The 27,861-nt window shown below is 41.6% G+C and overlaps 1 protein-coding gene across 1 annotated transcript in view; it reads right to left on the bottom strand.

The window, feature by feature from the left end:
- The window catches only part of mcama (melanoma cell adhesion molecule a), a 72,420-nt gene that overhangs the window by 17,786 nt on the left and 26,773 nt on the right, over positions 1-27,861 (bottom strand). Inside the window, exons 2-7 of the mRNA XM_084730100.1 lie at positions 5,402-5,532; positions 3,556-3,784; positions 3,022-3,092; positions 2,768-2,855; positions 1,954-2,133; positions 574-701 (exon numbers count right to left, since the gene is read on the bottom strand). Coding sequence (XP_084586226.1) covers positions 574-701; positions 1,954-2,133; positions 2,768-2,855; positions 3,022-3,092; positions 3,556-3,784; positions 5,402-5,532 — 827 coding nt within the window. The remainder of the gene's footprint in view (positions 1-573; positions 702-1,953; positions 2,134-2,767; positions 2,856-3,021; positions 3,093-3,555; positions 3,785-5,401; positions 5,533-27,861) is intronic.

Below are 27,861 nucleotides of genomic sequence, written 5' to 3'. Positions count from 1 at the left end.
CAAATTTATCTTGACTCCCACAGCTGAATCATCGCTAATGACCAGGCTATAAGGAAGGTCTGCCACTGATCTTATAACACAAAAAAAATGTATTAAGTAATTATTTATTCATCCAAAAAGGAAAAAAAGGTTTCTGATGTGTACTGTGTCTTATAGACTTTGACACAGTGTCAGGCTGAGCCATCATGTCTCCAGATCCTTTCTTTTCTTTATAAAACTTACTCACTCACAACAGCCACTAACCAAACGCGCCTGACAGCCTTGTTAGTAGAAGTTAAATTGGCAGTCAGCTGAGTGTCTGTGTCGTCCACACACACACAATGGATGTGTGTGTGTGTGTGTGACATGGGAAATGAGTCCCGCCCGTGAGCCCTGTCAGTGTGGCCTCCGGTCTCAGACCCCAGCCTGGATCTGCAGGGTCAGAGCTGACAGAGCCTTCACAGACCTTGCACACTCATGTCTACATGGGGCCCTGTGAGCTCTGCATATCAAAAACATTCCCTGCGTGTCTCCTGCGTGTCACCCTTTCTCTCTTGGGGACTTTTAGGGTGAGAAAATGCCTCCCATTCTTACTTGTTCTCTGTTGAAAATGAAGGGCGGCGGGGGGTTGCCATCGCCCTGGCAACGCAGCTCCACAGTATCCCCCTCTTTGACCAAGCCCTGGGGCAACTCCTTCCACAGCTCCACCATGGTGGTGGGGTCTGGACACACACACACACACACACACACACACACACACACACACACACACACACACACACACACACACACACACACACACACAGAATCAAATTAAGTAGGCTTAGTCACCTAAAGTCTCTTTACAAGGCTATTTCCATAATGCTGACAGCACAGAGTGTGTTTGGCTCTGCCTGCCACACAATTGCCACAAAACTGTTTCAAACAATGGACCAACAAACAAATTATGTGTCTGTTAAATTTGACAATAACACGGTTTAAAAGGGTTTTCAGCAATTTAATATCAAGACAGATGAGAAAAGAATGGTCAAAATCAAAATCAAAGCAGCTGGGGCTAAAATTTCCTAACTTTTGGTCCCTAGTTTGGGTCAAGCTCTTTAAATGCTGGTTCCTACATCCTCCCTAAGCCCCACCCCCTTTTTGCTCTGTGCTCCAATAATAGTTGAGCAGGCTTGGTATCTGGTGAATTCTCAGACAACTTTCTCCTCATGTGCTCGGCTCGTTGTTGTTGAGAAGAAAACCTAATTTTGAAGGTGGTTAAAAGATGCTGCTGGGAGACCAGCGAAAACAGCATATATTCATATTTTAAGTTAGCTTATGTTAGCACCCCGCTAGCATGCTAGCTAGCTCTTTATGTTAGCTAAGCAGGCGGAGGACTGCTAAGTCAAGAGAGATGTTTGTCTGAGCACTGTGACGAGAGGACAGTCAAGTTTCCCCCGTTCCCCGTTGCAAAGTTTATCACTGACGAGCCCCCATTCATATCTTACAGCAACAAAACCCTGGGAAACTTAGCTTTAGGTTTCCAAGGCTTAGTCATCCATGCAAGTGTGGAACAACAACTTCCTCTCTGGTCTGACTTCGAATCCTCTGTTCGACCGTCACTGCTTTTTGGTAATGCTCCATTAACAGTTTATTTTGCAGACAATGACTTGAAACAAAACTTTTCATGAGAAACAGGAAAGTCAGCGGTCCAAACTCGCCACCATTCACTTCCATTGTTAGGGATTCTGCAGAGCTGTTGCTGTGAAACTCCAGCAGAGTTTTGTGGACTAACAAAACTAAACTCGACCTTCATTCAGCAAGAGGATGAGTAGATAATGACTGAATTTTCATTTTTGGGTGAACTATCCCTTTAAACTTTAAGCCTCACAACATTTTGATGGGACACAAACAACAAACTATTATCAGTGGCTGATTGGATCACTTCTATCAGCCACACCTACATGACAAAAGTATAAAGAGGCTCAGACTCACAGTGGACGGTGATGTTGACACTGTTGGACTCCACTGTCCTGATGGCCCCCGGGACAAAGAAGCTGACTTCACAGGAGAAATGGGCGTCCTTGTCCTCTTTCGTCACCTTGTACTCCAGCGTGCTCTGGACGGAGTAGAAGTCAGTGGACTCCCGGGTCACCAGGATCAACACGTTTACATCTGGAATACGGACAAGACAATTCAGATATGTAACATTGAAACACAGCCAGTATCAGAATAAAGCAATTTTCAGGACTCCAAACATTTATAGAATCATAATATCAAATTGCAATGCTTGAACTGGTCCCCAAGAGTTGTGATAGCATCGAGTCAGGAGATAAGTGTATCATCCCAACCCTTCTAAAATTACAGATGAAAACACAACAACTTCCAGCTTTGTTCATTTTAAGGTGTACAACAAACGGTAAGTCGAGGCTAATACTAAATTAGCAAGCTAATGCTAATGTTAGCAAGCTAAAGCTCAGCTAACGTTATCTTAACAGCTAAGTAACTTTGTAAATCAACGAGGGTGGAAACTCCCTGTTACTTCATGACTTGTTCAGGACTTGAAACTTAAAGTTTAAGAGTCAGGACTTGTCACTCTTGACTCCACTCGGGACCTGAGTGCCAAGTCTTGAGACTTTCTTGTGTCCTGGTCCCACCTCTGCTGTTTGCTAATATGTGTGTCTGGTTCAAGTGCTGTATCAGTGTGCTGAGATTTGAAATGAACTAAGGTAAAGTCAGAGAAACAGCAGGTGGTGACATGGCAGAGCCTCTGACAGGAACACGAGGCTCTGCTGCAGTTTTCACTTACGTCCCGGTGTCGACATCAGTGGCATGTTGTTCCTGTACCAGGTGATGTTGGGTTTGGGGAAGGCGTTCCGAGCTTCACATGATGCAACCTGGATGGATGGAGAGTCACATGGACAAATCTTTATTACTTTGAAGTTGGGAAAGACAAACTGTATATTGTAAAACAGAGATTAACTCTCTGATGTTTGATGTAGGCTTATCATGGTAACTTGGTAACACTGGTTGATCTCGGTGTCTGAGGTTAGGTGGACCCACCTTAGACGGCACCTCGTTGGTCACAGATATTCCATTTTGGACACCCTCGATCACTGGAGCCTCTGGAGGAGCTGAATCAGGAAAATAATCACTTATAATAAACAACTACATCATGAAACAAAGATAAATCTGAAGGGCATTATTAACACTTCAGCTGGGTCGCACCACCAAGGAATACATTTTAAACCCGATTAAATCATGGTTTAAGTTTAAATAATGTTGCACCAAACTTTTAAACTAGCTCAAAATGAAGAAAGATTAAATTTGAAATTCTCTTTAAACTTCAATTTAGTCTTTACACTAAATTTAATTCTGTTGCATCTCCAATGTAAACTGTGATCCAGTATGAACTTGAAACTTACACTTGAGGAGTTTTAACTATATTGATTAAATTGGTTTTAATTTAATGGGTTTCAGAATAGTTTTTAAATGCACAGCAAAGCTTAGATTCAATTAATCTTGTTGGTTTTTGAATCTTCTTTTAAAAAAATTTATTTTTCTGCCACTGCTGAAGTGTTTTGTGGGTTTCCTTACCAAACACTCTGAGGTGGGTCTTGCCCTCAGCGTTCCCAGCAGCCAGTCCGTTAATCTGGCAGAAGAATTCCCTCTCGTCATTGATCTGGACGTTTTGGATGGTGAGTTCAGTTCCCTGTTCGTCTAAAGTCACGTTGATGCGGCCGCTGTAATCGGTGTTGTTGTCCACCAGCCGCTGACTGCTGTCGCCGTAGAAGATCCGAACCCGTCGGCTGCTACCGACGGCTCTCTGCAGGAGGACACACAGTCAGGACACACCTCACCTTTCACTACACTCTGACATCTTGAACTTACACTGTTGCAGGGTCGAATCAGTACAAACGTTTACTCGTTAATTTAGTTCATATTGGCACATTTTGCTTGCAGGTATGAAAACACATGCAAAGCAGATATTTATCAAACTTGTGTCTGATAAGAAAAGCAGAGACAAGTTTTTCCTCTCACATGCCCACATGACAGTGACAGATTGAGCCATTTGTCTCCACGTTTCCCAACTTGTAAAATCTCAGAAGGGTTTTTTTCTCCCAGACATTCTGTCGCACTGCTCTGATTAACTTCTGCTGCAAAGCAAACCATCAGTCAACCACTGACACCTGCTGAGCTGAATCAGACGGATCCTGACATGTTTTATCGAGTTATCAGTGTAGTTGTCATAGTTTTTTTTATGTTTTTTATTTACACAGGTTTATCCCTTTTAGCTCAATGATCTCTTTTACAAGAGAGACATAGCAAAACAAGCATGACATGCAAAAAAAAAAGTTTTTCAATTGCCATCACTAGATTTTTGAGTTTTTTTATTTTTTTGGCTGCGACTTTAAACCCATCTAGAAGTCTTCGCTTGATGTGACTGTTTACCTGCTGCCTCGCTGTTTCAGTAAACTTTCTTTTCACTCCTCCTACTGAGTCTGAGAGTTGCCATCTTTCTTTACTGAGATGTTTCAGTTGTTATTAGACGGCTGTTGAAAGAAGCGCTTGGCTCATTAAATATGCAGCCTTTGCACAGTGATGTAATGCCTCTGCTTGTTTTCCCCTCGAGCTTAATATTATATTTCATAAAAGTGTAATGATTTCTTTTGATGTCTTTTGAGGAACAGAAACCCTCCGCTGTACAATACCAAATCACATAAGGTCTTGGTGTCTTAATGTGATATTCTGGAGGGATTTTTACCTTTTTAATAAATTCTCATGTGGTCCAAAATGGCTAAATTTTGCACCAAATCTGTATAATATATTTTAGCAACTCAAAAATTGCAGCAGCAACTTATGAGATATGATAGAGCATGGGAATGGTCATTATACACACCCATCATTATGCTCTAAGCCCCTCTGCAACAGCAACGTTTAATAGATTATTAATCAACTTCAAGATCAATCACAAACTGGTTTGATAATTATTTTGAAATAATAAATAATATAAAAATTAAATCTCTGATTTCACCTTCTTAAATGTGAATATTTTCTGGTTTCTTCAGTCCTCTAGGACAGTAAACTGAAGATCATTGGGTTGTGGACAAAAACAACATCTGTGGGCTTTGGAAAACCTTTGTGTTTATTACAGATTTATTACGAGGTTTGTGACTTTACACAAAGTGCTGCATCTTAAATTAATCTGCAGGTTCCCAGCTTTTAGATGATGTACACCACTTCTATGTGGCTTATACTGCTGACCTGCCATCTCCCCCTGAAGAGGCCCTGACCCGCATAGAAAGGACAAAAATGGCTCCATGGTAAGGAGGGGTGGAGTGGGTGAGATTAAGGGGGCAGCTCTGCTCCACATGCGCTCGGTTGGATAGTTCCAGACAGGCTGTGTCAGTTTTCACAGCGGGTCCAGTCCAGCAGTACTCACCACAAACCACTGGATCATGACAAAGCTGGGCGTGTTGGCATCGGTGAAGCTGTACTGGCAGGGGATCTGAGCCGAGTCACCCAGGTAGACCTCAGCACTCTCATGCATAGTCACCTCCACCCTGGCCCACGCTGAAAAACACAGACATGCACATAAATCAACTCAAAGCACTGCGCCACGCTCTCGTATTATTCACCAACCGTTCAGAGACATAAACCAGCATTAAACTCATCATAAAAATGTCATTTCACTGTCCCTACTTGCATCTAATTCTAATTCTGACCTCCAACATTAATTTAATTCTGGATTGCATTGTGTTTGGCAGATGACTGACTTGTCTTCGCAGGCCAACCTGGAGCCAGTCTGCCATGTTAAGGAGAACAAAGAAGAAAAGGCTTCTTGTCCACATGGCATAATTTTCATCTTCCTTCTGCCTGGCTGACTGTAACCACAAAACCACGTCTTTGGCCAGAAAACCAGTTCCCTAGACATCATCGGGGGGAATGCAGGCATGAGAAGGCCAGCCAGTTTGACACTGGGCTGTTGATTCAGAGAGCCAAGAGCTTTTTCAGCCATGTTGGACTTGGCTGCTGCTGTGGAGAGGCCCGCTCACACAGTGACAAAGAAAAACAAGATGGCACAAAAAGTCTTATTTTCTCTGTTTAATCAGGTTTGGAGTTGTTATGAACGATGGTAAAGGATACTTCCCCTCCCTTCCTCTGCCCTTTTCACTGTCAGGTGTCACCGCGTGGATTTACTCTGTTCTCTGCCTCTGATTACACTTGGCTTTTAGTTTTCACCATTTGTCTGCACGACTTTTGTTCAGAAATACAGAGAGTTGCCTCACTGACTTCTCATTAAAGATGCAAAATACGGCTTTTGATAAAATAGCCAATAATGTTACATTTTTGGATTTTAAAAAGGAGCTGATGTAACCTGTAGTTTTTACACACCTGAGGGTAGAGAGGCTAAGAAGCAAAGATCAACAAGGCCCAAGATTGTTAAGTTGACTAAAAATATTATAGTGACACCATGTTTTTATCCTGAATCTTGACTGTAGATCTTTAGCTTGACGTCATGTTCACGTGCACACTGTCTGAACTGGGTGTGTGTTGTGACGGTGTGCAAACGGCATGTTGGGGTTTTAAGAGACTTGGATTACATCAGATGAGCAGGATGGAGGCATTTTATGTTTTTTTTTCCAGTTGTTTTTTTCATTTGAAAACTGGTCACCATTCACTTCCATTTTTGGGGAGATTCTGCAGAACTGTTTTCCTGTGAAACTCCAGCAGTGTTTTGTGGACACAAAGAGTAAGATACAAACACCGCAGTTTGAACAACTATAGACTTGCCTTTGTGTTTGAACTATCAATGATTCTGTGCACAAAATGTTCTATATCCAGGTGTATTTACTTCTGTAAGATCAACTTACTGAGCTTTCATTACAAATACACATTTATTTGCTTCACGCTTACTTTGAAATTACATCATTCCCACGCTGCCTCCACACTCGAGCGTGCAACATGTGCACGCCTGGTGTGAACTCACTAGATTTTTAATCAGGCCCGAAAAGTTGAACCCGACAAAATTCTGAGTCAGACCCAAACCTGTCCCTCATTAGTTTATTTCACCCTGAACCCGATTAAAAGCTTCCCTCTATGTACCAAACAGTGGGAGTTGGCAGTGACACGGTCAATAGATGGAGGGAATTTGAATGACAAAATTGGGGACAAAAAAAAACAAAAAAAAAAACACTACTACTACTCGGATCTGATTGGGGCCCGTTGGGTTCGGGCACAGATCACAAGCTTCAGAATACACCAAAAAAGTTAGATAAGTAGGGAAAACCCTGTTCATGTACAGTGTGTAAGTAGAACACTACAGAGTAGAAAACACAACAGGAAAACATAAACAGCTGTGAGACAAGCTTTATTTGCACAAACCAGAACTTGATGATTGATTTTTTTCAGCTCTATTGTATTTATAGATATTACTGTAAGACAGATTTTAGATGCGCTCTGCAACTGTGTTATGTGGGAAAACATAAATGTAGTGTTATCAGGGAAAAGAACAGGGACATGTCAGTTTTTGTCTCTGACTCTTTTGATGGTTTTCAAAAATAAAGGAGAAACAATTAGACCTCAGTGTCCTCATGTGTGTTTTCAGCGTTGGTTGAAACAGACCAAGCATGAAAAGAGCTTTAAGAGTCCAGTTGCCACCCTGCTGCCCCCATTCAGCCGGCTGCTACACCCCCCCTCCCCCACACCCCATCACCACCCTGTCCCCTCCCCACCTCACCACCAATCATTTTCACAACTCATTTTTTTTTTTCTTTCTGTCCCTTCCTCCCTCCTCTGCCCGGGCCTATGTGCAGCCAACCATTTCTTTCAAGACGAGGGGCACGCCATTGTTCCCCCACCTGGGTGGAACCCCCCCGCCACCACACACACACACACATACACACACACACACACACACACACCAGTCAGAAGATGCTTTTCCATTCTTAAACTCAAGGTTAGAGACAGTTCATCATGTTCTGGAGTTGTTTACTCTGACAAAGATGATGTGAGACGGCTTTGAGACAAGAAGCAGATTATGGAGGCTGGAGCGCAAAATATGTCACAGAAGTCAGTGTAAAAAATGTTGTGTCTCTTTGGGGCCGTGCTGCTAACTTTTCAGCTAAGCCGATTAGCACTGGGGGGCTGCTGGGGATTTGGCTTCCAAAGCCAACCTGGGACCGGTCTTATCTGTTCCTGTTGTGACTTTATGCTGCACAGACTAAAGCACATACACACATGACCCATGATCTGTGGACCCTGACAACCAACACTGCTGCCTGTGGGTTTGTGTGTGTGTGCATATATTTGTGGCTGTCTGCTGTCTGTGTCTGGATGATACAGAGCTAATTCATTCAGAAAAACACACACACACCCCTCCAGAATATTTGGACGTGTTGACAGGATCAGGCCTGTGACTGGACAACAAGACCCCAAACGACCGGCCAGACGGGGGCAGGGAGCGAGACTTTCCCAGTTCAACTGCAAACACAATTACATTTCAAACAGCTGATTAACTTCTCCACTATGCGGCCACATTATCCATTATTTAACCATTATTCTGTCATTGTTCAAGCAACAATAAATCTGCAATTGAATAAAAAACAGTGGAGATCACTTCCAGGCTAATGTTAGAGTTAAAACTATTTCTCTTTTCCTTCTCTACATCCTTCTCTCCTTTGTGATTCAGAGGATTTCAGTGCTGCCATCGTGCCAAGCGTCACAGCAGGGCTGGGTATCGCTGGAAATATTTTTAATATTTGTGCCAAAATAATATGTTATGGTGCCAACAACAAAATGCTGTTGATACCTGCCGTTAAGGAATATAGGAAACCCCTTTGTTCATTTGAAGCCAAACATCTCAAATATCTGAACAGAAGCAGCTGTAAGAACTTTTTTTTTTTTTTTAATTAAAAGGGACAGTTTATTATTTAATTAAAGTTCGGTCATTATCTCATGCAGACTGAAGGTCGAGTTTAGATTTTTAGTCCACAAAACTCTGCTGGAGTTTCACAGGAAGACAGTGTTGCAGAATCTCCCAAACAATGGAAGTGAATGGTGACCAGGTTTCAAATGTTAAAAAACAACAGATTAAAAACATAAAATGCCTCCATGCTGCTCGTCTGCTGTAAGTCTCCTAAAGCCCCAGTCGACCCTCGCTCAGCATGAGGGAGAGTAGATAATGACTGAATTGTCATTTTTGGGTGAACTATCCCTTTAACTTTTCATCCAGCACCATCATCAGGTCTCTTTTTTTATTCGCTAATAATTTGTTTGTTTCTCTGGCCAAATGCCTGCAGGCCGAACTAATAACGTTCTACACAGCAACTGTTCGTAATTAGAAAATCTGAGCGTGCTAACACGCTAAAACTAGCATTGTCATCTCTGTTGAATTCTGTCTGCTTCTCTCATCCACTTCCCTCTCTTCCTTTCCTCACAAGGAACATGAAGAAGGAAAGACTAATGGAGCGCAAACTTCATCAAAATTAAGACCACATTTCCCATAAATACCAACACGCCCACAGAGTAACACAGAGGATGTGGCTGCTCGCACTATGTGCACTGTAAGAGCAGTGGCTCTACTTTTCTTCCTTTATATCTTTACAGAAATGCAGCTGATTGCATAACAGATCTCACCTGGCGCCACAAATAAATTCCTGGGAATCATCTAATTTAAAGTGATTACCATAAAGTCTTTGGTAATGATCTAGGCTGTTATGTAGCACTTTTAACCCCTGTTAAAACATTTATAGAGAAGGCAGAGCATGTTAGAGGGGATACAGACTGAATCAAAGGCCCCAGTGCCAGTCGACGGATTGCTGGATGCTGGTTGGTCGACGAGGCTCTGAATTTTCACCCACTTTGGACGCTGCAGAAAGGATGTTTGATGTCACTTCCTGTCTCCACTAGGTGGCGCTATGACTATGATTCCTGATTGTCCTGATTGTATATGTGTTCAGACTAGGACTCTTAACAAACATGTGAAGTTTGGTACAGATCGGATCACTTACACCAAAGTTACAGCAATTTCGTGTTTCATGGCGAGACATCAAATCCTGACGCCACTGCCACATCCTTCCACGATAGCTAAATCTTTTAATAACTTGTGATCATAATAGATTTTGAATTTGATTTCAAAGTTGTCCACTTAATTCAAAATGGCCGACCTCCTGTTCAGGCTACGGCTCCAAGAGGCTTTTTCGTTCGTCTGGCTATGACACATGTGCCAACCAATTGTCGTACATGTCAGTGAAACAAGCCACCGGGCTGCTTTTTGGGGGGCGTGGCCAAACCATTTTACAATGCCCATCACTGAAAACTATATCACACATACATTTTAACCATGACTGAATTTTGTTTAGGCACATTTTGGCCGTCAAAAATATGTGACTGAAGATGGCAAAGAAAAAGAAAAAGAGGAAAAACAATAATTTGAGTAAATCCATTAGGGTCCTTGCATCATTCGGTGCTTGAGCCCTGATTAAGAACACAAACAGAGACGACACTTTAGTTTCTGTCCTTCCGTTCAAGGCAAACAGTCACACAATACTCACAGCACAAATGAGACAGTAACAGACATAATGAGGGGCGAACCTCTGCGTACAGTCGCTCATTATGCACCGAACACACAGACAATACCCTGAGACGCTAACTAAAGTGGTCACCATTATTGGCTTTCCCATTCGATTAAGGCTGTCAGCTTAGGCCTCCAGTAGATCTGCAGCTCCACCACTGATAAGAGTCCAAATCACATCTGACACAACAAACCAGCCTCATTTACTCTCCCTAATCCCTCACATGTCTGGTGAGCCATGAAATGAGACTGAATGCTTCTAAAAACATTAAAACCTCCTTTAATAAATGATCTATAAACCCTCATGTCTACTGGACACGTCAGGCTGATTTTAAGGTAGATAAAGTAAAAAAAAAACTAATAGAAAAGAATATTTTAATTAGATGTAAAGCTGTAGCCATAAAAAAATATGGTGTCCAGGATTAGAATTAGGGCTGCAACTAACAATTATTTTCATTATCGATTAATCTGATGATCCTTTTCTCAATTAATTGATTAGCTGTTCAGTCCATAAAATCGCAGAAGAATGGTGCAAAATGTTTCACAAAGCCCAAGATGACGTCCTGAAATGTCTTGTTTTGTGCACAATCCAAAAATATTCAGTTTACTGTTGTTGACCAGCAAATATTCATATTCGAGAAGCTGAATTCAGAGAATTTCTAAATTTATTCTTCAAAAAAAATTACTCAAAATGACCATTTATTAGCAGTGTCACAGTTTCAATATTGAATTCAAAATCAGTTGAAATTAGCTTTTAATTTCAATAATCAAAATAAATAAAAATGTTTAAATCAAAATGCTGAATAAAATCCTGACCTAAAGTCAAAAGGTAAATCGAATCATGGATCTGGAGGACCATTAACTGACCACAGGGCCAGTTTGGTACGTCCTGTTTTGAAATGGCCGCTGTCATCACTGTCTCTTGACAATGTAATTATCACTTGTACCATTTGTTTTGGCATTGCTGCTCTACATTTTGTCCATGATGCCAATATAAATGTATAATTATCAGAGACCAAAACGGTGCTAAAAATGACGTAATTCCATGTCTGCAAACTGAATTCTGCATATGTAATGTCATACATTTTATTCCACATATACTTCCTGGGAACGAAAATCAGCTTTTTTCAAGCTACTTATGAGGAAATGTGAAAGTAGATCAGCGTTTAGACTTTTTCAGGACCTGGAGTCTCCCTGAATAAAAAGTTATATGTGGACACTGTGAGTCCCTCAGAGAGTGAAGGGTGTAAAAAGCTAGCATGTAAGTGTGGATGACAGGGAGGAGGATTTCTCTATACACCACCCTGGTGTGGTGTTGAACACCTGGGGGACACAGCGTACTGCCTGACATCAAAGAGCACCGACACACACACACACACACACACACACACACACACACACACACACACACAGTGAAAGCGTACAGCCCTACAGTGGAGATGAGAGCTCCTTGTCCCACTGATGCGACTGCGCTTTCAGACGCAGCATCTGGCACAAATCTCCCAGCAGTCTGTTCCCTGGGTGACAGTCGGTGACAGTGAAGGGTCCAGGCTTTAGTCTTTCACATTGAGAGATAAGGAAGTGCTGCAAATCTCCTCAAAGGCACCTCTTTATGCATCAGTGATCCCCCCTTTCATGCAGCAGAGCATATCACAACTCCAGCTCGGGACCTCGCCATGATTGCTGCTGAACCTCAGACTACTGGAGATGTATGGGAATGATACCTGACAACACACTGCACTGTGCAATAAAAGCCAGTAGTTCATTTGCACTTGCACCAACTTGCACTCCAAACCAGTCATTCCCAAACACTGGTTTGTGACCCACAAGTGGGTCACAGGAGATTTTATTTGGGTCACCAGAAAAAGATTTATAACTGCAGTACACATTTTATAAAGCATTTCAAATGTGTAGACTGTTTAACTAATGGGACAAAAAAACAAGAGCTTATTAAATTCCGCCTGAATGCACAATTTTGCCTCATTTATGAAGTTCTGCACCAAAGAAAATGCAAAATTTCAAGGCAACTTACTTCTCTTCATGAGCCGCCATCGTTTGTTCAAAACGAGTCGTTTCCATGGACGCGTCTCACTGTCGGCGCACCTGAAACCACGCCCGTAGCTGCCAGTCGTCCCTCTGAGGACACTGATTGGCTCACACCACCTCTGGTGCGGACACAAACAGGTAACTTGGAGCCTGGCAAGTTGGATTCTGGCGTGATTTCATGAATCCAGCTGCCTTGCAAGGTAAGTTGCAACTTTTTTCAGGCTGAGGAAAACAGCAGTCAAAATGTCTGTGCATTTTGCTCCTATGTGCATCAAACCTAGTTGTGGCTGTGCAGACGTGTCTTTCAATTTGTTGCACTGCACTGCAAATCACCAAAGCATCTTTGCATTAATTATGTCAACATAAAGACATCTGTGTTTCTAGATTTTTTTTTTTTTTAATGTGTTGAGTCTGTCCCGGCATCTTCTCAGAAATCTGCCTGCATACCCACATATGACTTACAAAAAAAAAAAAACATGTTATCATTCTGGGAATGTTTCTCATCTCGTTTTATGGTTTTCACTTCATCTTCCAGCCTCTAACAAACAGTCCGCCAACACTGGCTTTTAAAGAATTGCTAATCATTCCCACTGGTTAGCAACTTCTTCAGCAGCTGCATTAATTTTTCATCATCACACCCGATGGGTGAGACTTCATTAAAGGAGTAGCGTGGATGTTTTATTTATGCTTGTATCTGATGTTCAGCAGTGAGTGTGGCTTGTTCCTCTGCATCCACTACCCATCAATGGACCCCCCTCCAGAGCTGCTGGGCTCTGGCACGCAGGTTGCTCCGCAGCCACAGGACGGCTAATTAAAGGTCAACAGGCTAAACACTGTGTCTACATCGGGGGGGGTCTCCTTTAGCTATCAGCAGAACAAAAACAAATTTGGAGAATGAGCCTACGGTGACTCATTTTTTTCTACAAAGTCATTTAGCAGTCGTGTGTACCTCATTGTGCTTGTTTCACACTGCTGTTGCTGTGCTTTGTCTCCAGGGCTGCAGACCAATTAGGAGCTTAATCAGCGACATGGGACACCCCTGGACCCCGTGTGCCCCGTGCATATTAAACCACAGCAACAGCCAATCTTTGGGCAGATCTTTGGGCACCTCTGCTCAGAGGTTTTTCTTTCTTTTTCTTTGTTTCTTACAGCAAAACATCCATGCAGCACATTTTCACCCACCCACACTCTACACTACTGACTTCACAGATCCCTCCCATCTGCTTGTTTGTGTTTTTGTAGTAAATAATTACTCTGTTATTTAGTTTATCCATGTCTCTCCACTCCAGAGCTAGAAACATGGAAATACAAATGTAAATTAATTATCTAATCAGTATGCTCGCCAAAACCAGATCTGATCCAACTACAAATGTAGAGTGATCATTATCTAATACCAAGGGATTGTTGGTGTCACGATTTCACATTTCTAAATCTGAACTGAAATGAGTTAAATCAAAACGGACTGAAATCAAAAGCAGGATCAACAATTCTCCCAGTAAAAAACATCAGATGACAAAGTGTAGCTCAGCAGTAACCTGCAGCTGCACTTTTCCATCTTATAAAGAAGAATTTGACAAAAGAAATGGCAGATGTCATAAGGACATAAAACCATGGATCTGTTGATCTTTACAAATCAAGACTATAGTAGTTATAGTCTCTGTAGTCTGAAGCTGTTGTATCATGAATATCTTGTGTTTTTGTATAATAGTGTTTTTTAGCTGAGAAATAATTATCTGTTTCCTGCCCAGAGTTAATGAACCAAATAAGCTCATCTTAGTTTCTTAAAAGTTTAAAAAGGGAAAATGGGTGTGAAAATATTTAATTTCTTGACATTTTGTGAGGTATTTTTGTTAATTTGAAGTAGTAAACATACACATGTAACATAGTGAACTGTGCACATGAGGAGGTGAAACGGGGGGATGAGAGTATCACCGATCACATAACATATTGCCGAACCCTAATATCCAAATTACAGAACCAGAACCAAATCACAGTTTCAGTAGTGCTGCAGAGATGCTGTGGTCTCAAAATCTGTTGGTACAAACCCCAACAAATATCATGTCATCAAGATTTTAATATTTTTTTCAGAAAAAATTAAAATTGTGACACAAAAATGATGAGATTTTTACCATATCATGCAGTCCTGGTGGTATCGAGACATTCTTTTATTGCAGTACTGAATATATTGATACATACCTACTAGTACCTGAATTATGTCTGAAAGCAAAACACAATCACTGAATCTAATGTTGGAACTGGGAACAAAAGCAACTGCAGAATCCAGAAATACCCCCAGACCACAACGCTGGATTTCTGGGAGAAACACTGACTGTAATTGTGTTTGGTTTCCATTTCAAACATAAATAACTATTTAAGGATACATGATTGGATTTCCTTTCCCCTTAAATGGATTGGTATGTTTGGACAAAAAGCAAACCACAAGTATGGAGCGCGTCCTGGACCTATCGAGACACGCAGGCATTAAAACAATCAAATATACGAAGCTTTGGAACCATTTCCAGTGATTAATCTAACATTCAGCAACATGTCGAGTGATTCGCTGAAGGCAGACAGCATGACATTTCGAGGTAGAATCTGGAAACAGTAGTGATTCCTTCATCGTCTCTTATTAAAGTGGGTTGAAAGACGAGACATTAAGGTAAGAGGGGGAAGGTATGAGGCCTCAGCTGTTATTTTAACACTATAAATAGGAGACCTTTTTTCCAATCAAACCTCTGACGACAGCACGCTGACTTGCTGCTGTGCTCCAACAAAGCCCTTCTTATCCCGGCCCCCGTGATCGTCATCATCATCATCATCATCGTCGCAGCGCTGCGTATCCTTGAAAGCTACAAACTAGGTGCCAAATAAATCAACTTTCCCTCAGCCATCCAGTAGAAAGGCCCGGGCCGAGGTGATCGCTTCCATTTCAATCCCCACAGACAAAGAGCTCTGCTAACTTTGAATTAAAACACGTCACTGTTTTAAGATCATCAGACATATTTAGTATATTTTTTGACACGTTTGCCTTTGTTGGAAATACAGACATAAAATATGCAGAGGGTCGGTACTTGCAGGGCTTTTGATTAATGCAGAAACATCAAATATACAGAGTTCAGGACGCCACAGTGTGGAAACTTTTCCCACCCGTAATGAACCTATGATGACTCCAGTGTTACTGACTTCACTGGACATTTTGCAAGAAAAGATGAGAGTGATGAAGCTCAATATCTGCAGCGTAACAGTGTTTACTTTGATCTTTAATGTTAGATCTTTAGATCTTCCCCTCACTTTGAGCAAAATGAACGCTTACAAGGTTGGTTCATTATTAAGTTTTGAGCTGCCAAGTCGATCGAACGTCCCACCCGCTGACCCCAACAACTGCAGCCAACGTCCACAGACACAAACCAAGGCCAACTAACAGACAGGGACTCTAGGAAAATATCGAAATATCGATACATGTGAGTATCGGGATATTATGTTCTGGGATAAATCCCTCAACCATTTTATAACCATGAGCAGAATCAGATCTGTGGTGCTGACAGGCCCAGTCATCATGAAAACCAACCGATCTCTGGCCGATTGATCGGTGCATCCCTAATCATAATAATCGCGTCAGCAGATTCTTGCCTGTACACAAGTCTACCAGCTAACACCGTCATGTTAGCAGACACCATCTAAGTACTGATAATACACTTACTAATTTACAAATGAATGTTTTTTTTAAATGTGATCAATGTGTGCGCTAATATGAGAAAACAAACTAAATGGGTTTTATATCTATTCTTTTTTTTTTGATGAACACAAATATATCACAGCATTTTCAAACAAATAAATAAATAATATTTCAGAGATGACTAGTGGTACTAGTCAGAAATGTATATATAATAATTGAACACTGTTATGTAGAGAACTTGTCGAGTCAGGGAGAAATTTTGATCCTAATTGAAGAAAGTGTTGCAGAAGTGTGATCTACTTTACTTGATCTGTAAGCGTCCCTGACAGAAAACTCCTGTCCTGTGGAAAGCGATGAGCCGGTGACTAATCATGAATCATGACTTAAAGGAAGCAGGGAAACAGGAACTTTGTTAACACATGAAAAGGTTCATAATTTACAGACAGCCGAGCTCCTGACATTACATCTGGGTTAGTCACTGTTACACCAGCCTCTTTAACTCGACACAGTCTCTCTCTGAGGGTTTCTTTCATCTGTCCTCCTGACAAAGTGAAACCTGGCTGGTGTTTAAGGACTTAATCTGAAGAAAAACTACACTTTATATTTTTTTTCCAGCTATGCAACATGTGAATTAAATGTAATGAAGCAATTAATCCTCTTCCTGCACCTCTCCTCAAACTGTCAACGTTCTTACATATATAATTATGATGTCTGATATCGGATCGATCATCTTTCTGTAGTTGCACCTTAAAGGGACAGTTCACCCAAAAATGAAAATTCAGTCATTATCTACTAACCCTCAGTCCATAAAACACTGCCAGAGTTTCAATGGAACTGGAAAAAACATAAAATGCCTCCATGCTGCTCGTCTGCTGTAATCAAAGTCTCCTAAAGTCCTGACATGTCGTCACCGTCACACCACACACACACACACACACACACACACAGTTCAGACAGTGTGCATGTGAACGTGGCTCCAAGCTAAAGATCTACAGTGAAGATTCAGGATAAAAACATGGTGGAAATAACATATTTTTCCATGAACTTGTCATGTTGGGGCTTTAGGAGACTTGGATTACACCAGAGGAGTAATATGGAGGCATTTTACGTGTTTTTCCAGTTGTTCTTTAAATTTGAAAACTGGTCACCATTCACTTCCACTGCAACACTGTTTCCTGTGAAACTCCAGCAGAGTTTTGTGGTCTAACAAAATAAACCCGACCCTGAGTCGGCATGAGGGTTAGAAGATAATGACAGAATTTAAATTTTTGTGTGAACTATCCCTTTAAGCCAACTTGGCTTCTGTCATTTTGTCTTTCAGACATACTGCTGCCAGCTGACATCTCCCCGTCACCACCACTACCTGCAGGATGATCCAGGACATTTAACTTTTCCATCATGAAGCTGCTGGCATCATTCAGTCCTTTCCCATCTCTTTCATTATATGAGCCTTCACTTAACGAATACGTTTCACACTGATGGAGTCAGACTGTCCAAGTCTTTCTTTGTTTCTAACATAATAAATATAGTTAATATTTTCATAAAAATTTGCCAGTTTGTTTAAATCAAGGAGCTGACATACACTGCAGCAGAAAAGCAAGCAAGGAAGTCTATAAAAACAATAGGGAGGATGATTAATTCCTCTGCTCTTCATACCCAACCACATAATTATAATTTATGCAAACAGGCTGAATACATTAGTGGGACGTTCTCTGATACAGTCGCACATTGTGCTTGATGAGTCGACTGGGTTTTTACATAAAAATCTTACATAATTAGCTTTAACGGTGATTGCGCTCTACGCCTCTATCACACAGACACACACACACCCTCAGAGAAATCACTCCTATTGCTGAGAACGTGTGTCTGTCCGTGTGAATTCATATTTGTTTGAACTTTTTCATATTGTTTTCTGGGTCTGTCTGTGTCTGTTTGTATCTCACTGTATTAGCATTCAAGCTGCGCCCGTCCCACAACAAAGGTCTATTTGTGCACTGCCTCTCCTTTTATCCCATCCACCAGACATGAGGCGAGCTGTCGGGCGAGCATGCCACACCTAATTCACCGGGATCAAAATGGTGAACCCCCATTCGCCCCCCCTCCGATCCCCCGCTGAGAACCTTAATGCTCTCAAAGAGAATATCAGAGTGATCACAGGTGCACTGCTGTGTTAATGAGGAGGAGAGGCTACTCCCTGCGCCCAGGCCAGTCCTACTAACCCCCCCCAACACACGCACACACACACACACACACACACACACACACACACACACACACACTATCTCTACATGATTCAAAAGCCGTTTTTTTCAGAGCTGTATTAAATAATAATCTCAATTCCGATTCCAGACCCCCCATCAAAACCTGTCTGGAACCCGATAACCACACCTGCTTTCCACAGAGACTGGCTCGGTGTCAAGATGAGCTCCAGTCACCTCGCAAACTGTTGTCTCCTCATTCACCTGTTTCTGCATCTACAAGTCAATCCCCGCTGCCGCTGCCAGTGCTGGGAGATACTGAGTCCTTCCTGATGAGCCTGGATCAGATGCAGCCGGACGTGATGAATAGTTGACCAGTTCAACAGTGAGAAAACACTCAGAAAGCGTTTTCAGAAAGAGCTATATGAAGCCGTTAATCACGGTCTAAAATCGCCGCTGAAATGTGTGGGCACCGTTTATCATGAACATATTGCACATTATCCTTCAAAACATGACAACAACTCACTGAATGCTTCAACTTTTCAGACCGAACAGGAACACAGTGAGCTGCCAGCCTGCCACAGTGTGGCTAACGTTAGCAGTGCTAGCATCAGCAGGTTGCTCTGCTTGCAGGTTAACGTCAGTGTCTGTGCTGAATGTGGTTATGCATTGCTCCAGTCGAGTGGTTATACCAGTTTATTCTGACACAGCCTACAGTCAAACTTATTTTATCTCTCTCCCCACTGATGACCAGATATCTCATCAACTGCTGTTTTCACTGCGAGGCGGTAGAGGACACGGTGACGGATCATCTGACAGAAGACTGTCACTCGAAGAAGGAGGGAACCACTCGAGTGAGCAGCCGCAGAAGAAGAAGAAGAAGAAGATGGTGTTACTAGAGGGTGGGGCTGTTCACACTGCAGCCCCCGGGCCTCTCAGACAGTGTTTCAGGTGGGGGACGCACACACCTGATGTTAACCGCACAAACAACAGTGATGTCACACACATAACATTCAAAACAATAACACGGCTCCAACACTCACTTATCTAGTTACAAGACACAACATTAGACACACACACACACACACACACACACACACACACACACGCACGCACGCACGCACGCACGCACACACACACACACACACACACACTCTGGAATGAGATCCCAACCTAGAATAAAGTTAAACTGTGCCAAGCTGTACCAGGATGATAGCTACCTCAGTATTACTTTATTTAATTTATCATTTTTATTTTATAAAAGAGCTGCATCTGACTGCTGCTTTTATTTTATTAAAGAAAGAAGCAGAAGCACTTCAAACTGAAAGTGAAGATTTATATTTTTATTTACTTATTTGGAGTTTGTATCGTGGTATTATTGTCTCATTATACATCCCTACTACTGACTCAATTATTTGACTAAACTTAAGACCCCAGAGATAAATTTTGACATTAGATTTTCTAGGATTTATTACATTGGAAGGTAAAAAATGTAACCCTAAACCTAAAAAAGGAAACCATTTTTCTCATTAACATGATTGAAGAAATCAGAAACCCAAAAGTCATTTGGTTACTTGAGTAAACATTCAATCTTATGCCAGGATACATAACATTAGATTATACAGTAAAATGTCAACAAACTTGCTTTTTCATATTTGAAGTTGTTTGAGCAGACGTGCACGCAGCTGCTCTGGGAGAACAGAGAGATGAAAAGCACTGATAGTGAAGTCTGTGTGTGTCTTCCTCCAAAACTGGAATCTTATCAACCACAATCACTACGACTGAGGTCTGCAGCTGCTCGACTGCATCAGGGCCGAAGATTCACAGGAAACAAAAGAAAGATTTTAAGATCAGATTGGACTTTCTGATGTCAGTGTTTAGTCTGGTTAATCAGTAAATCAGTTGTCTGGAGAGCTTTGTGGATGTTTTGTGGCTCGGTGAAGGTGAATTACCTGCAGGGTGAGGAGAGTGCAGCCCAGACGGGGGCAGGCGTCGCAGGGTGGGGGATCGAGGAAACACATGGGGGCTTCAGTGTGACAAGATTTTACAACTTTGGGAAGTTATCACAGCAGCGACCACTTTATCTAACAGCTTTATAATCAGAAGGTAAACAGCAGAAATACAGTGATCTTATTAACTGATCAACAGCTTTTAACTTTGACTTTCTGCTGAAGCAGAAGTTGAGCCTGCTGAAGATCTCTGCTGGATCAACCTGCATGTTTTACTGAATTACTCCTCGTAACGCACCCTGCTGAGTCAATGCAGTGAAAATAATGAGAAAGCTGAAAATGGCTCAACTCCACGGACAGGAAGCCGGATTCAATGAACTACGTAATTAATCGACTAATGCTTTAAGCTCTGCTAATTACATTACCGTCCTTCCATTAAAAGGGGAACTTGTGTCTTTCCAGCCTGGACTGTACATGTTTTTATGCCGAAGTGACTAATGCAGGGCCCAGCAAGAAGGACTGCCCACTTGCCCAGGGCAAGTAAAGTCCCAACTGGACAAATGGTGAAAAAAGATAAATTAAAATATTTAGATAACTGACTTGTCATTAATAAAGTTTTTCATGCAAAATGGCATAAAAATGCTTATTTTATCTTCTCAAATATGAAGATTTCTCACTTTTCTTTGTTCACTGGGGCTGCTGCCCCGTCAAACAGCAGACCCTCTCGCCCAGCGCGTACGCCCCAGTGGCCCAGGCAACCCTGGATGTTTTTATCAGCAAAGTCAGTCATATGACAGCTCATAAAACCAGCACAGTTTGTCAGTGTTTTAATCTAGAAAATGGAAAAAATGTTGAATGTAGACTGTGACAGAATAAACTGATATATAAACACTCGGCTGGAGCAACATGTGACCACATTCAGCACAGACACGGACATTAACCTGCAAGCAGAGCAGCTGCTGCTGTTAGCACTGCTAGCGTTAGCCACACTGTGAAGCAGGCTGCTAACATCAGCTCCAGTCGTTTACCTGCAGACACTGTGATCCTCTTCAGTTTGAAACGGTGAAGCATTTAGTTTTTTTGTTTTGTAGGTTAATGTGTCATGTTGTATTGCACGCTGCAAAGTGTCACACATTTCGGTGGCATTTAAAATACGATTTAGTGATTGTAGACTTAACGGCTTCAAGTGTCTCTTAATATATGCAGTATTTTTTGGACAGTGTTTAACATCATCAGTTAAAAAACTGCTCAATATTTATTGCTCTCTGAGTGTTTTCTTACTGTTAGACTAGTTGACTAGTCTAAATTAAAAATTGTGTTTAATCGGCAGGGAAATTAGTTGCCCTAACATCCCTAACTGGGACAAGTAAAAATTAACTTCAAACTCTCCCGACCAGGTAACTGAAACAAGAACAACATTCATGTTGGATCCTGTTTACAAAGGGACAACAGTTTTTTTTAAATTGATCCAGTATTGAGGGCGAGTGCTGCAGCCAACAGAGGCGAAACTGACCTACAACATGATCCCTGCATGTAACTGTGCACGGTCAAAGTACGTCCACTGAAAGTCCCACTGAAAGACTCAGACTGTTATTCTAAGAGTCTGATAACATTATGTAAAGATCACTGCAGGGACAGACCTCTTTTAATAAGTCAGATATATTTAGTTTCTCCAGAAACAGCTGTTTTATCACTCCCACCAAACTTATCCAAACTTCCTTTCCATAAACACTAATTTTATCATCAGAAAAGATACACCATTCAAACTTGACAGAAACAAAATAAAACTCATCAAAAACATTTTGGTTCATCTTTCAGCTGCTCAAACACTCACCGGGTCTGGTGGTTTGGTTGAAATAGACCCTTTATTTACAGAGTTAGACGTGAAAATATTCTGGCTGTACACATCGTCTCTCCTCACTGCTTCTCCCCCATATTTTCACATCCAACAGTGAATAGATGGTTTGTTTTGACCAAACCAGAGATTAGTTGGAACAGTGGAAAGACGAGACATGATATTTTCAGAGAGTTTTATTTTGTTTTTGTCGAGTTCGGATGAAGACACTGATGATGATGACAAAATGGTTCTGCAAAGGGAGTCTGGTGAGAGAAATTAAACATCTGTCTCTGGTTTAACAAAAACTTACTCTTCAACAAAAAAGTCTCTCTGTAGTGATACTTTCCATAATCCTGAGAGACACTCAGAATAACAATCTGAGCCAGTCTGTGGCAAAAAGACACGCTTTTATTGGACATACTTTGACGGTGAGCATTTGCCAATAAGAATTATGTTGAGGCTCAGTTTCACTTCTGCTGGCTGCAGCTCTCTCCTCCAATACTGGACAAAAAAACTGATGAAAATTGTCAAACCGCAAGCAAAAGTGCACCAAATGCTCACACGTGACTCAGATCTGATTGTTTTTTTCATCCTTTCAGTGTGAACAGCACAAACAGAATCTGATCTTTTTGATTCTGATTTGGGCCACTTTCAGATCAGAGCTTCTCTGTGGAATACACAGCCAAGTGAAAATTTTTCAATTTAAACATATGTTGCTTGATTTTTTGTAATCTTGAGCCTTTCTGGTAAGGTTAGATCTAATACTCAGACTCCCTGGAGCAAGATGCAGTTGATTTTTAATGAATTATACAAAAAGTGATTAAAAGAATTTTAAAAAATTGCATTTTTCAAAAAACAAAAAAAAAAAACTAAGAACAAAATGGCAACATGCATTTTTTTTTAACATAGCTGCCATGAAATCAGACATTTTAGGCCACAATAATCCCCCAATAATAATCAGCAGGATAATAAATAATGAAAATAATTGTTGTTGTTATTGTTGCCTTACTTCACACTCAGAACTGATCAATCTTGCCCACAATTTGTGCTCGTAGCCAGAGACCACAGACTGTCTACATCTGTACCTGTACACACACACACACACACACACACACACACACACACACACACACACACACACACACACACACACACACACAAAATGCCCCAGATCATTATTGTTCAGCCCTGAAGTCAGATTTTTTTTCATGCCAGTATGAAAACCACAAATGACATCAAATCCACTTTGATGTGATTTGACCTCAGTGTGAACAGTCGGATCAGAAGTCAAGCAGCTTTGACATCTGAAGTGTCTCATGACTCTTACAGAGACTCTGACAGGTGTAGTTCAAAGTCGCCCCGGACATCCAGGAATTTAGAATGAAATCTGTTCACACATCAACTTATGAATGAAACCATAAACACTGACTTCACTGGCCTCCATATTTACTCTTGTCTGACAGCGTGCTGCGGGTGAATCTTTGTTATTGTTCTTTTGTACATGCTAAACAGCTAAACAGCAAAAAAAATCAGATCTGAGCAATAAAGCAAGATTCAGCACTGAGGCTTGCAGTGTGAACACACAAAAACATGGGAGGACACGGGTCCCGGTTGAAAAATAACAAAAATAGCCTTTAAGGACAAGATGTACAGTGTTTGTGAACATGTTTTTATGATTCCCCCTGGTAACCTGGGTTGTTGTGTGCATGTAAACACGGTGCGTGCGAGTCAAAGGTTCACAGCGTGTTCACCTTCACAGCAGCCGTATTGACACGTCTCAAACTTCTAAAACTCGTGTGTTTTCACAACAAACTCGCCCCGTATTTCACGTCAAAACACGGCGCTCGCCTGCAGGAAGTAATAAACACTTTCTCCTTTTACTCTAACGGGAGTCACATGTCTGCAGCCGGTCAGACACAATGTCAAACACAATGATACATCTGTGTCCAGGACTCATAACCAGTCGCATTGTTTGATATGAGAGCAGTGAGCAGCTCAACGCCTACTCCTTTATCTTCATCTCCAGACTGGGAGACTCCAGCTCTCAGGGGACGGCAGACAATATCCACCACTTGTTTTATTCTCTCGGCCGCAGCGTGCCAAGACCTTGAGCCAGCGCTGCGGTTATGACTGGATTCCCAGTCGTCGGGTGGCACTGTGTCCTGCTGGGCCGGGGAGGATGGAGGAGGTGGGGTTCACATTGACACAAGCAGCTGTGAACAATGGTAAAGTCGCCCCCGTTCCCATGCCTGTGGAGGACGGGGGCAGCTGGAGGAGGAGGGGAGCGCTCCGATAACACCTGTGGGCTGCCCATTCGTCGAGTGATTTGTGGGGAGGAGTGTAGGAGCAGTGAGAGGAGAGGAAGGAGGACAAATAGGGGTGTGTGTGTGTGTGTGTGTGTGTGTGTGTGTGGAGGGGGGTAACTTAGAGGAGTATTATCACGGGACCACACACAATGAAATGCCTGTGTTTTCTCTCATTCACACACCTGTGCATCTATAAAACACCTAGCACTTCCTCTAACCCTCTCCTAACTCGTGCCACGTTCAAGAAACAAACTTTCCCTTCTTGCAGTTTTTTTATGCAGTTTTTTGCAGTTTGATTCTGCATCAGCCCACATCCTCCTCCTCAAACCCCCACAGAACAAATACATGTGCAGATGAGGTAAAGTTACTGCAGCTAGTAAGCTAGCATTAGTTAGCCAAACATGCTAATGTTTGCAGCTTACGTTGGAGCAGATGAAGACAGAGTATAATCCATTCACCACACGTGTGCTCTTGTGTTTCACATTTTTGAGAGACGACAAAAAAGACGCCACCGTCCAGACTCATGAAACGCCGAATATTGCTCTTCTCAGAGCCTCAGAGCCGGTTGCTAAGCCCTGATTGGACAGCTGCTGTTTGGCGCTTCAATCAAATCATCCTTCACACAAGAGGTGCGATGATTAGATGATTAGTTAGTCAGCATTTTAATCAATAATAATCATTAGCTGCAGCCCTAATTCACACGTAACACCTGACCATCATGCTTAAAAGCCGCCCAAAAGAAACTGAATCTTGCCTACAATTTGTGCTTACAGCGGGAGACCACCGCACCAACAGACTGTCAACCATGTGCACATACATATATATACACACATATATATATGTACACATATATATCTACCTATATATGTGAATACATTATACACACAATAAGCCTCCAGCTATGTGCTTCAAGCTTGATTCTGAGATCTGTTCCAGCAGTCACTCAGAGTAAATGGTTTCTATAGTTCAACATGAGTTCAGTGAACAATATTGGTTATCACTGCTTGGGTCTTAAAGGTTCACTAATCAATATTTTTATATTAACAGCGGACCAAATGACTTTGTGCTGTGTAAAAGGGGTCATTCAAAGTGCTGAACACACAGAGATTTATCACTCTGCTGCTCTCCTCTGCTCTACAGAGCATTTTAGCATTTTAGCAGCAGCTGTTTTCAGGGGAAAAAGCTCTAAAAATGCACCACTTTATCAACCTGCCCAGGGCCACACAACAGGCAGATACAGTTAGCAACAAGCTGGTGAGCACAGTGCAGCACACAGCGACTCCAGAGCCACATATATACAGATCAGACGTGAGCGGAGAACAAAAACTGTGCTACAAGGAGAGTGAATGTTGGACTTATTTGGGTTGTTTGTCTGTAAGCAGGATTATGGAAAAACTACAGGGGCTTATAAAGTGCAACAGCACGTGTAAGACATAAGCAACATCTAAATTATACTTAGTGTTTTTTTCAAATCGATGTAACCAAACTGTCCGATACCAGAACTTTTTCTTTCTTTTATTAAATCAAATGACCTTAAACTGTACTGTAACTTTTACTTTCCTGTTTTATCTTATTTTTATTTTCTATTTAACTCTCTCAATTGTGTTGAAATGTCTTTTTATATTGTTTTTGAAATGTGCTACACAAATAAACTTGCCTGGCCTAGACTCTTTCGATAAAAGGGGGAAAAAAAACTCCCTATCCCAAAAAATAGCCTTTTTTTTTTTCTTTAAAAATGAACAACCTGCACACAGTTCTGGTGCAGAAAATGTCTTTACACACCGTCTTGAGCAAAAGCTTACATCTTTTATTTTTCACAGCTTCTGTACCAGATTTTAGTTTTGTATTGTTTAAAACAATGAAGTATTGAAAAGAATGAAGTGTTGATACTGTTGACCGTAGACGCAGGCAGGAAACACAAACAGCCAAACAATCAGAAAGTTTGGAAACACAAGAAAAGTTCTGTGCTCGACTATCATAAATATATACACATGTCTGCCTGTAAACTGTGATGAATGATTATAACAAACAGTTTGGGTAACAACATTATCGTTCTCCTTCATGTTCTCTTCTTTATAAGTTAGTCTGAAAAACAATGTTTGTTTAAAACTGCTTGACTGCTCTTTTTTTTTTTCTTTTGACTCGTCTGACTCATTTATCTGGTAAAGTTTCAGCGTTCCCAGATCTTAGAAATGATCTTGTTGTGTACCACCACTGAGGGGAATGATACAACGCTGCAAAAATGTGAACTGCAATGTGACCTCCATGTTGGAGCTGGAAACTACCGTTCAGACAGTTCACCCAAAAATTAAAATTCAGTCTCACAGGAAAACAGTGTTGCAGAATCTCCCAAACAATGCTGCTCGTCTGGTGTAAACCACAACTCCTAAAGCCCCAGCATGTCGTTTACACACCGTCACACCACACACACACACACACACACACACACACACACACACACACACACACACACACAAACACACACACACACACACACACACACACACACACCGTCACACACACACACACACACACACACACACACAGTTCAGACAGTGTGCATGTGAACGTGGCTCCAAGCTAAAGATCTACAGTGAAGATTCAGGATTAAAAAAATGGTGTAAGTAACTTTATTTTAGTCGACTTGGCATGTCAGGACTTTAGGAGACTTGGATTACACCAGATGAGCAGTATGGAGGAGTTTTATGTTTTTGTTCTGTTGTTTTTTTTACATTTGAAAACTGGTCACCATTCACTTCCACTGTTTGGGAGATTGTGCAACACTGTTTTCCTGTGAAACTTCAAACTAAAAAACTAAACCCGACCTTCAATCAGCATGAGGGTGAGTAGATTTTGACTGAATTTTTATTTTTGGGTGAACTACTCCTTTAAAAGGCAAGGCAAGGCAATTTTATTTATATAGCACCATTCATACACAAGGCAATTCAAATGCTGCCCCTGGTTGAGAACTTTGAAGAATACTACATTTGTGTTCAATAATTTTAGTAAACGTGTAGCAAAGACAGCAGCTTGACAGATAATAAGAATCCGCTCATACCACAGAAGTTAGATAACTCAAATTTATGCTGAAACATGTATAAATTAACTTCCACAGAGAGGCGCACCGGGAAAATCCTCCGCTCAGATCGCTCCTCTTTGATTAGGCGGTTGATCTTTTAACAGTGTCCAATATCAGGGCTGAGGGAGCGGGGAAGGATTTGATATTTAAGCATCTCTTTATCCTCCTCCTTTTGAAATGTCAAGTTCAAAGATCCAGACCAGCGGCCTTGATCTGTGAGCTAAGACGACCTAAAG

This window comes from Lutjanus erythropterus, chromosome 11 (genome assembly GCF_056507025.1).
Source record: "Lutjanus erythropterus isolate fLutEry1 chromosome 11, fLutEry1.hap2, whole genome shotgun sequence".
Lineage (NCBI taxonomy): Eukaryota > Metazoa > Chordata > Actinopteri > Lutjaniformes > Lutjanidae > Lutjanus > Lutjanus erythropterus.
This window is presented reverse-complemented; position numbering and strand designations above follow the sequence as displayed.